Source organism: Callorhinus ursinus, unplaced genomic scaffold (genome assembly GCF_003265705.2).
Source record: "Callorhinus ursinus isolate GAN/ISIS: 27379988/994484 unplaced genomic scaffold, GSC_fseal_2.0 scaffold43, whole genome shotgun sequence".
Classification (NCBI taxonomy): domain Eukaryota; kingdom Metazoa; phylum Chordata; class Mammalia; order Carnivora; family Otariidae; genus Callorhinus; species Callorhinus ursinus.
The window spans coordinates 3,588,854-3,600,041 of record NW_027397105.1 but is presented as its reverse complement, the minus strand read 5'-3'; the positions used below and the strand labels follow the sequence as shown (position 1 = coordinate 3,600,041).

Sequence of the window (11,188 nt, the reverse complement as noted above, 5' to 3'; positions counted from 1 at the left end):
CCGTGCTGAGTTCTTCCTGCCAGCGTCGTCGGGGGGGGGGGGGGGGAGGAAGGGGCAAGAAGAGGACCTGGACTCTGGACATGACCCCCCACCCCCCGCTTCGGGGGCCGAGAAATGGCCGAGTGACAGCCACCGGCGGAGGAAGGGGGAGAGGCAGCCTCGGGGCTAGAGGTGCGGTGCTGAAGGCCTGCCTTCTTGCAGAGGGGGGGGGGTCCAGGCGCCCGTCTGCGCACCAGGGGTGCAGGCATTTTAAAGGTTAAGAGCACCCAAAGAAAATAGAAGTAGGAGGAGGAAGTGGGGCGCTGGGTCGCAGCGAGAGAAGGAAGCAGCTCGTCGGAGCTTCCCCTTTGTCCTCCTTCCCCGAAGCCCCCACCCCAAGCCGCCCTCCGGCTCCGCCTACCCGTCCTGCGGGGCCGAGGCCGCGCTTCCGCTCTCCGGGACCCGCCGCACCTGACTCCCGGGGGGTCGGTGGCGCTCGGGGCCCCTCCGGCCGCGGCCGCCCACCCGCGGGGAACTGACCCTTCCAGGGCAGACGCGCTCCACGCTGGTGCCGCCGCTCCTGCGCTGCGCGGGGCCGGCGGGACTCGGGGGATGAGTGGGCCAGCCGCCCGCGCGCCCCGGCCGCCAGGTGGCGCTAGAGACCCGCCGGGCGCCCCGCCCCGCCCCGCCCCGCCCCGGCGTGGCCCCGCCCGCGGCCCGCCGTCCGAGCAGAGCCCGGGCCGATGCGGGGACTCGCAGTGCGGCTCCTGCCCGGCGTCGTGGTCCCGAAAGCACGCGAGGCGCGGGGAGTCGCCGCTGGAGAGGGGCTCGGCGCCCGGCGGGGACTGCAGGTGCGTGGCGGGGCGGGCGGAGCAGCGTGGCGACCGTCGGGGAGCAGTGGGCTCTGAGAGCCGCGGGCTGGGCGGTCCTGCTGTGTCCCGGCCCCGGGGGCACGGGGGTCCGCGCACCTGCCGTCCCCGTACTCCCGGAGACAGAAGGGGCGTCCCGGGGCGGGGGGGCCCTGCCGAGCGCCGGGGCGGTGCGTTTGGCCGCGTCCTCCCGCCCCCTTCGAAAGCCGGCCGGAGTGGGGGTCAGGAGCCCGCGCCCCCTCCGCCTGGGGACGGTCGTGGGGAGCGGTCGCGGGGAGCGTGGGCGTCGCCGCCGGGACCCGGGCGTCGCGGAGGTGCCCAGGCGCCGGCCGCTTTTCTGGAGCGCGGCTCGTCAGCGCGCGGCGGGAGCCGTGTTGACACCCGGGTGTCCCTGCGTGACTCCGCGGGTGCGTGTGTGCAGGTGTGCGCGCGTGTGTGCGCGTGCGCTGGCCCATCCCAGGCCCCGGGGTAAATAAGTGAGAGGTTCAGGTCAGTAGGAGGAAGGCGAGATGAAAGCAGCAGGATGTGGTATCGAGTGAGTTAACAAGCCTCTGCGCAGAGAGGAGGGGTGGGTTTAGGCGAAATGAGGGCTCAAAGTAGGCCAGGTCTGCCCGGAAGGCCCCTTCTGGATCGCCCTTTCCCTTCCTCCCTCCCGTGGTCGCTGCATCTTCTCGTCCACACTCTTCCTCCTGCCCTGGACCACCTGGTAAGGCGCTGGTTCCCAGGGCTTGTTAAAGCACGCATTCCCCGGGCCCCAGGCCCAGCTTTAGGGGGCGGGGGGAGGGGGCGAAGTCTGGAATCTGTATTTTTCTAAAATTTGGATAAGCTCCTTCAGTGATGCCCTGGACCCATTGCTGGGGAGCCCTGTGTGATGTGGAAAGGAGACTTGAGCTGCCGCTGGGGTCTTGCTGTGTGACCTTGAGCATCTTCTGTCCCTCCCCCAGCCCGTTGCCCTATCTGTGAAATGGGCTCTAATAGTGCTCCCCCCCCCCGGGGGGGCGCTGTGGGGAAATTCCATGAGAAAAGTGTGATGAAACTAGCTGCACATGGGAGCTGTTTCCTGCGCGCTTGCAGAACAGGAGTATGGAGATCAGGGGGCTTCCCTGCTTCCTCAGCCTGCCCACCGTGGTGCGGGTCCAGGAAGACAAAGAAGAAGGTTTCCAGTGGTCAAGCTCTCTTCTCCTGGATACCCTCTCTTTTCAGGATACCCTTCCTTGCTTTTTGAAGCATAAGCTGCCAGGACTGTAGGGACCGGCAGGCTTGGGGTCTCTGTATGCTGGGCCTCGTTGGGATTTTAAGCGTCGCCCCCCCCCTCCAGCTTAAGAGGGAGATGATTATCTTCTCTCCCCAAGCTGTAATGGAAGCAGACCACCTCAGCCTCCCCTTCCTCGTTCCCATGCTGCTCTGTTTGTTTCTTTCAAGAGGAATCAGTGGAAGCTAAGTGGTGGTACTAGGTGAAAAGCATGTTTGGGGTTACTGGAGGGGTAATGATGATGAGGCTCCCCACACTGATCAGGGGCCTCTTGGCTGAGAAGTGGCAGAAGAGGAGAGCCAGAAGCCCCCAGTAGCCTCTTGGCTTGGACAGCCTAGAAGCCCCAGCTTGGATTCACCTTAGCACTCCAGCTTTTGTTCCAAGAGGCTCACCCCAGTGGGCTGACCTGGCTGGCCCTGTGGGATCCCTGTGAACCAAAAGTGTTGTTTGCCTCAGCTGTGGGTGGGCTGAAGGCCTGGATCAGCTTCTTAAGAGAGGAAGCTTCTAGAGGGGCCAGAGAGTGATGAGCAGTCACTCAGGGGAGAGGGGGTAAGTTTGATTTTTGAGGCTCTGGCATAGATGTGTGTGGGAGGGAAAAAAGGAAGGGTTACATCTGACTTGTGCCCAAAGGGAAGATGAGACGTTCCTAGAGCAACCATGTATGACATATTAGGATATCCCGTAGATTTGAAGACATATTTTCACATTTTAATGACTCAGAAATCGAGATGCATCTTACCATTATAATAGACAACAGTATTTCTTTCTTGGCGGCACACAAAATAATGACTTTGGGGACATGAGTGGTGGCCCGCCCTGGGTCTTTTGTGTTTGCTTCCAGGCTCGCAGCTGGGTTCTGGGTAACAGGGGGTTTCAGTTAGGTGCCTTCTGGATAAGGGAGCTAGAGCTGTAGCAAGGTGCCCCCAGCAGGAGGATGGGGGCTCAGGGGTAGGACACAGTGGGTGACTGGTGGCAGAGAGCGGGTGCGGGGTCCTTCTTGGGTCTGGTGGGTCTACCAGTTGGGGTACTAGGCTCCAGCCTTGCTCCTGTCGCCGTGGTCATGTAAGGCAACAGATCGAAGCAAGAGTTTTGACCGTGAACCCTTTAGAGCTGCCACCACCCCCTGGGGAAGGCCCATACCCCTTGGCATGGCTACCGGGCCTCTCGCCGGCCAGCTCAGGGCCACTGTCCTGCTGTATCTCTGGAAGCTTGGGCAAACCCCAGTGCCTTTGCACCTGCTATTTCTTCCTTCATTTTGCCATTCCCTTCCTCTACTGCCCAATGGACTGTGATTCCACCCCCCTGTTCAAACCTCATCATCTGTGAAGTCTTTTCCAACCACCCCCTCCCCACTCCCCGGCCCTGACCACTCCGCCTGTGCTCAGCACACCTCGTATGTCCTCCTGCCGGGGCACTGACCACTCTGGCCTACAGGGTCTGACCAGCAACATGTTGGCTTGCTCACCTGAGCCACCTGATGCTCTGTGTGGCTGTTCAGCTCTCACCATAACCCCACCCCCACCCCCCAGGATGTCAGAGGCAAGAAATCCATGCGCACCAACAATGGGAGTTGCCGCCTGCAGGAGGGAGGGGTGTGCTTTTCATTTTCGGGTCCTCTGGAGTCTTCTAGCTGCTGTTGTTGACCTAGGCAAATGAGGCTGTGTGGTTTCCTTGTTGGGGGCAGGGGCTGGGGCACGAGGGCTGAATGTGGCGTCTGGGCTTCTGCCTCCCTTGGAGTTGATTGACCTTGTTTCCGCGTGTCTCCTGCGCTGAAAGGCATGTGACCTTGGTTCCGTCCGCGCCCATCCCCTGGGGTGTCCGTTCTCACCTGCGGGGAGGTGTGTAACAGGTGCTTTCTACAGTCCCTTCCTGAGCTCCCACTTTCCCTTCACTGGCTCAGCACTTTTTTACGGAACACCTTCCCTGTCCCGGGCAGGTGCTGGGCTCCCTCCCTCCCTCCTGAGCAACACAGGACAGTTGTTCCTGCCCTCATGAGATTCATCAGGCGGGCGGGACACTAGACCCACCTCCCATTTCATCACACTGGTGAGAATTAGCAGGGGCCTGTGATTTTACACAAAGGGAGCGCCATATAGCTTGGAGGGTGAAGGAAAGGCTTCCCTAGCCAAATCCTATTCATGGTGAGACTTGAGAGATGCAAGATAGAAACAAACAGCAATGCCGATCGATCGTAGTAATCCCTACCATTAGGCAGGTAGCTCACCCAGTGTGTGGCATGGACCAGGGGCTCAGGCCCTTGCAGGCCATCAGTTCTATTAGCGGTGTTCCCCTTTTCCTCGGCACTGATCATCAGCAGGGAGCATGTTTCACCGCTGCCCCCGTGGTCTCCTGGCAGGAGGGCCCCAGCTTCGAAGGGAGCCCCTGCACCACATTGTCTGCCGAGCCTTCATTCTGTCCCTTTCCGGAGCAGCTGCCCTTACAGGGTTAAGAAACGCTGGTTTTCTATAATCCGGTCAACGCCCCCCCTCCACCCACATCCTTCTCCATCCAGAGCTGTCCTCCCAGAACCACGAAGTCCGTGTGGGCGCTTGGGGTCTGAGTGTCTGTGCCTGAATGGCCTTGTGGTTGGGACTCTTGGCACGAGGCACATGGTCACAGAGCCACGTCCACGCAGCCGGGCTGGGACGGCCCACCTCCTCAGTGTGTTTTTCTGGGTTAGATCACATCTGCACATCTGCACGGCTCTTCCTTGATAATGGAGATGGTAGACTTTCTACCACCCCGCCCCTCGGCCAGAAAAAAGGCACACATGTGCGTACACACATATACATGATTTCTCTCCCTCTCTCTTTCCAAGTTTTGCATAAAAGGTCAGGGTTGGGACGCCTGGGTGGCTCAGTCAGTTAAGCGACTGCCTTCAGCTCAGGTCATGATCTCGGGGTCCTGGGATCGAGCCCCACGTCAGGCTCCTTGCTCAGCCGGGAGCCTGCTTCTCCCTCTGCCTACCACTCCCCCTGCTTGTGCTCTCTCTCTCTCTCTGACAAATAAATAAATAAAAACTTTAAAAAAAGGGGGGCACCTGGGTGGCTCAGGTCATGATCCTGGAGTCCTGGGATCGAGTCCCCCATCGGGCTCTCTGCTCAGCGGGGAGTCTGCTTCTCCCTCTGACCTTCTTCCCTTTTGTGCTCTCTGGCTCTCATTCTCTCTTTCTCAAATAAATAAAGAAGATCTTTTAAAAAAAAAAAAATAAAAAAAAAAAGTGGGGGGGGGGGGTGGGCGCAGGGGATGAGCTCCCTGACCACTCACGGAGCCCCCACCCTCCGTGCTTACACTTTCTGGACTTCTCATCAAGTCTTGAATTCAGGCCATTTTCAAGATGACGTACAAGCGTTACTTTTGCTCGTGGCGTCCTTACAAGAAACCCTCTGCTCCGTCCCAGCACTGCTCTTTCTTTGCCACAGATGCTCCCAGCTCCCCGAGCGCCCAGGGACCAGCCTGAGCCTGGGGCCTTGTATCTCTGATGTGGGGGCCCGGTCAAGTGCCACGTGTGAGGGAAGTTTTCTTCCGTTCCTCATGACGAAGGATTTTTAGAAGCCTGAATGGAAGTGAAGTCTGTTGAATAGTTCTGTCAGCATCTTACCAGGAGATTCTTGCGTCCTTTTGCCTTGCCATAGATTTATGTGACAGATGGTATCATTAGCTTCCTTGGATTGAGCCCCTCCTGCATTTCTAGAACAAACTCCGTTTGGTCAAGGCGTTTTATTCTTTAAAGGCAGTGCCAGATTTGACGTGCTCGGAACCTCTTTCGGATTTTTTGCATCCTTTCTCGTAAGTAAGGTCGGCCCGCGTGTTGCTTTTGTCCTGCTGTTGTCAGGTGTGGAGGTGTCAGGCTCTGCAAAGTGATGCTGGAGGAGTCTCATCTCCTTCCGCATCGCGGGCTGGTGGCCGGAGCAGGGGCGTGATCTGTTCCTGGGAAGTCGGGATAAAGGCTCTGGTCTTTGGTTCCTCTGCCCGCACATCCCGGCCTCCGGGGGCCTTTTTTCCTCTCCTCTTCGCCCTTCCAGAGCCTTCCAGGCACATACCTGCTGCCTCAGTGCTCCCCAGCTGCGTGTCACCTTTGATTCTTGGCCTCCAGCGGTCAGCCACGAGTTCCCACGAGTCCTTACTGCCCACGCCCTTGGGCGACCAGATGGCCCAGTTCGGCTCCAGGTGCTGCATCTGGTGGGGATGCTGATAAACCACGTCGTACACAGACACAGGTCGCCAAGATGGTGATGACATCATGCCAAAGGACCAAAGAAGCAGAGAGGTTTTCCTCTAAGAAGAAGAGGGCACCAGGGACAAGTTGTGTCTGTCTCCAGATGTTTGAAGGGAAAAGGCGAAGGCTGCCTGCTCTGCGAGGATCATTCTCCAGGAAGGAAAAAACAGGACCTAAATAGGCCGCAAGTCTGCTACAAGGAAGATCGTGGACAAATTCAGAACAGATCAACAATGGCCTGGGTGGCCTTATGGTAATGAGTTCCCCGTTGGGGGAAGCATTCAGGGGAAATACATGTCATATGTGGACATGATTGCCGTGAGAATGGAGGCCACAGCTGCTCCATTCCCAGGTCTCTAGTTCTCCAAATCATAGTGGCCGCGTCAGACTGGTTGTATACAAACCGGTTGTCCTGACAACGGAATTTGAATTTAAGAAGTTCGGTGGCCTTGAATAAACAAATCCCGAAGCTGGCCGGATGCCCCCCCCCCCAAAACCCACGGCCTGTTCCTCCGGAGTGGGGGTGCTTTGGTGGTCAGAAAAGTGTCGCCATCCAGGGCAGGAGACCCCAGGACCCTTGCCCACATCCTGTGCTGGAGCGTGGGCTTTTGTGGGGGGCTCTCTTGTTCTTGGCTCCTTCCAGCCCCTGCTGAGGGACACGCATCGAGCCCCACTTTGAGGATCGCCTTTCCAGGTGGCTGTCTGAGACCCGCTATCAGGGCCAGCCTGCCCAACCTCCTGGTGGGGATTAATGGACTCTTATTGTGGGGTTTTGGGAGCCAGTGTTTCATAGATCTTTGTGTTTTGCATTCACTTCTGTACTGACATCTTGGGAGCTGCGTTCTGAGAAGACAAAGTCAGAGTTTTCCTTCGCCTGCTATTGCGCCTAAGGGAACCCAGGGGGCTGCAGCCTGACGTTCACACCATGGGGTGGGGGTGGGAGGTGACAGCTCCCCATCCCGGCCTCTGTCCCTAGGTCACCCGCTCATCCCTCCCAGCCCCTTCCCTCCTGGATCAAAGGGGCCCAGCCTGTGAGTTGCCCCAGTCTGCTCTCCGAGTCTAGTAGACTTAGAGGAGCTGCTCCTTCCCTCATGGCACTCGTCTTAATGGCAGGACTCCCGGCGGCTGCCAAGTTCAGACCCCAGGGCGCCATGCCTCCCACCACCCAGCCCTCTGTCTATAGGTCGGCTGCCTCCAAGGTCACTGGTGGCTCCGTCATGGCGAATTCTGGTGGCCTCCTCCTACCTGGTATGTCCCTTGGGGTTGCCCAGGCCTCCGATGCCCACAGCTCCCCTGGGGCTTTCTCTCTTCCAGCCATCCTGGGGTCCATCTCTGTCCCTGTCCCACACCCACGGCTCCGAGCCCGGGCCTGCTGTTTGCACCATTTCGACTTCAACCCCTGTCGGGAGCCCAGCTCCTCACCCACAGAGCGGGCTTCCTCTGCGGACTTCCCCATTCTTGTCTCTGGTGACAACAGCCTCCCAGACGTGAAACCGTGGAGTCACCTCTGTGTCCTCCCTCCATCTTCCCGCTCCCTGGTCCGTGTCATGTCGCCGCCTCCCCCCGGGGTCCTGGCTTCTCTCACTTCCCCACCGCACCCGCCACTCGCCATTCAGCTTTTGTCACCATGCTCTTCCTGCGAAAACCCCTTCGTCACCGTGCTCGGAAGCTTCTGGAAGCCTCTGGTGACGCCCTACCTCCCAGGGAAAGCCCAGAGTCCTTGGCTTCCCGTTCAGGTGTCAACACTGAGTCCGGCTCCTGGAGTCTTTTCCCCGAACGCTCACCCCTCCTCCAGCCAGGCTGCCTGCCTCAGTTTCTCCAGGACCTAACATGTGCTCTTGCCTCTCTCCTCCCTCCCGATGAGGAGACTCCCCAGCTGTCGTGTTCAGCCCCTTCTCCCCAGTGCCCAGCGGGGCCAGGCTTTGGTGGTGCTCAGTCCGTGTTGGCCGGTTGAGCCTCCATAGGGAGGAAGCCCGGGGCCCCAGGCTCGGATGGCAGGTGATTGACCGTCCCCCCCATCTGAGATCTCGTGGGGTTCAGTCATCCCCCAACTCAGGAACTGCACCCTCCAGGCACCCGTGGATTCTGTGGGCATCCGAAGGAGCACCAAAATCCTGTGTCTTTGCCTTCCTGGACAGGACAAGGCACATGTCTCCCCCCAGCCCGTGGGGTCCCTCCAGGCCCCAGGGGCCCCTGGCCAACTACACATGCTGAGAGCCCACTCCTGGGGAACCCTCGTCCCATCCTCCAGGTGAGTCAGATCTAAGACAAGCAGTTCTGTAAGTCTGGTGGTGGGAAAGCCCGGGGCGGCCGGCCCCAAACAAGTCACTCCCGGACCGATGGCCGCTTCTATGCAGGGACCTGGGGAAGTAAAGTGTCTGTTTGCAACACGATGTTTACAAGGCAGAGGGGCTTCCTGTCCTGCCTACCGGGCAGGCTGTGGGGCAATCAGGAGCCGTGTTTTCAGGCGGGAGCGGGACAAAGAAATGCTTGGAGGATTTCTGGGGATTCTGCAAACATCCCCAGGGGTGCCCGGCCATGCTGACCCTGGAGGAGGCCAAGGGAGGCATAGAACTCCCTTGGGAGTTTTTAAATTGGGAGGAAGTAAAGTTCTACCATTAAGCATGGTTAGTTTGCATACTGCCCTTTACAGCTTATAAAGCATTGTTCCCGAACGTGGCTCTGCTAGTCAAGTGGGCACCCTTTAGAGCAAAAGGAGTTTCCCTTCTGTCACTCCCAAGCAGGGCGATCGCCGGGGGTAAGCGTGGGTGAGGTTTGGGTTTTTTTTCCCTTCCTCCCCACGCCCCCACTTTTGAATGGGGGTAATGCTTTGGAGAGGAAGGAGGGCTTTCTGGGAAGGACAGAGCCCTGCGGAAGATGCCCGAGGAGAGAGAACCCTCCCATCCTGATTCCTCCAACGTAGACAGTGACACCATTCTCTGTGCCCCCTGAGAAACGGGCCGAGGGAGCTGAGACGGCCTTCCCCACCTCCTCCAACATTTGTGGCAGTGGCCCTGGGCTCCCCCTAGCAGCCTGGGACCACCCACAGAAGAGCACAAGCTTGTGTCCAGGATCCCCTACTATCCCTGCGACCCGACAGCAGCGTCTGGACGGGTCTGGTAAAGTACCTCGGGCTTTGGTGGCCCTGGGGACAGGAATACTCTAGGGTTCCCTCTGTAGCAAGTGGGTGATCTAAAGATGGGGCTCACCATCGCCACCTGACTTTTCATGCCCCGAGGTGGTTTTCTGCGGTGAATTCTTCCTCTGAACCCATTAGAGAAACGTAGAGATGAGCTGCCCAGCTGGAGGGCAGAGGTGCCGAGGACTCCTGTGATGTCACCTTGGCCTGTGGGTCCTGGTGTGATAATATTGGTTTGGGTATAAGGTGCTCTAAGACGCAGAGGAACGACAAAAAGCAAGGGCATGGCTTTTTAAAGAGATTGGTCATAAAACCCCTTACGTTAGGCAGAAGTGGGCTGAGGGAGGTGATTTGAGGAGGTGGCCTTGGGGAAGGACTGGCCTTGGGTGGCATCCAGAAAACCCATTTCTGAGCTAGTGATGCTAAGGAGCTCAGGCCTATGGCGTGCAATCTGTGTGGGCTTGGCAGAGGAGGCTGTTCTAGAAGGTTCCCGAGTCAGCTGGAAAAACGTGCTGGGGACTTGTGGGAGTTGGCAGAAGCGAGCCTTCGAGACTGTATGGCCATGTGTTGGAGGCCGTGGATGAAGGAGGTGCCACCCATTCTTCATTCTCCTGTTCTCCTGCCTCTGGCCCAAGGCAGCATGCTGTCATGGTCCAGCATCGTCCCGAGGTGGATGGAGAACGCCCGTTCTTGGACCAAGGCTCCGTTCTGCTGGCTCCCCGTCAAGGCTCCTGTATGGGGACTGTTAAAGAGATTGGGTCGGTATAGTCCCACCTCGGGTCCAGAGCTCAACCCCTCAGAGTCCAGTTTCCCCCCTTCTCCTCCCCATTCAGTGTTTCCGAAGATCAGGGATTACTTCTCACTGCCTGTTACTCCTACAACCTGCCTAGTGGATGGAGGCGGCAACAGGATAATCATTTTTTTTTTTAAATAAAGACTTAATTCTTTTTTTTTAAGATTTTATTTGTTTGACACAGAGAGATACAGCGAGAGAGGGAACACAAGCAGGGCGAGTGGGAGAGGGAGAAGCAGGCTTCCCACCGAGCACGGAGCCCGATGGGGGCTCAATCGAAGGACCCTGGGACCATGACCCGAGCCAAAGGCAGACGCTTAATGACTGAGCCACCCAGGCGCCCCTGAAGACTTAATTCTTGAGAACAATTTCAGGTTTGCAACAAAATTGGGAGGAAGGTGCAGAGATTTCCTGTACACGTCCCCTCCCCCCAACGCATGCATAGCCCTCCTTTGTTCTCAGCATCATCCACCAGAATGGTACATTTTCAACCAAGGATGAACATATATTGACACATCATAGTCACGCCAAATGCATAGTTTACGTCAGGGTTCACGCCTGGTGTTGGGCATTCTGTGAGTTTTGGTAAACATATAGTGACCCATAGCCATCATTGTAATATTATACAGAGCATTTTGAATGTCCTAGAATTCCTCTGTGCCTTGCCTGTTCATTTCTTCTGTTTCCGCCACCGTGGGCAATCACTGATCTTTTTTGTCTTCATAGTTTTGCCTTGGGGACGTAATTGTTCACAAAACTATCTGATCTTGTTTCAGGAAGACAAGTTCTGTTAATGCCTACACTGTATTTGCATGGTCCCAGCTACCCAACCAGTAGGAGATTATCTCGAATTCAGTTATCAGAACTGTCCCTCTTGACTTGAATTGCTTCAATCCTAGCTGGCCAACCCAGTTCACTCCAAAGGATGTCTGACCTT

General features: G+C 57.7%; 1 protein-coding gene across 19 annotated transcripts in view; it reads left to right on the top strand.

Moving 5' to 3' along the window:
• Positions 1 to 576: 576 nt before the first annotated feature.
• PIK3R5 (phosphoinositide-3-kinase regulatory subunit 5) overlaps positions 577 to 11,188 on the top strand; it is a 64,320-nt gene continuing 53,708 nt past the window's right edge. For 2 of the 19 annotated variants that reach the window (XM_073881687.1, XM_073881686.1), the window contains exons 1-2: positions 1,398 to 1,554; positions 8,392 to 8,570. In XM_073881687.1, coding sequence (XP_073737788.1) covers positions 1,432 to 1,554; positions 8,392 to 8,570 — 302 coding nt within the window. In that variant the 5' untranslated portion in view covers positions 1,398 to 1,431. The other 17 variants (XM_025864345.2, XM_025864340.2, XM_025864344.2 and 14 more) reach the window with 14 other exon arrangements.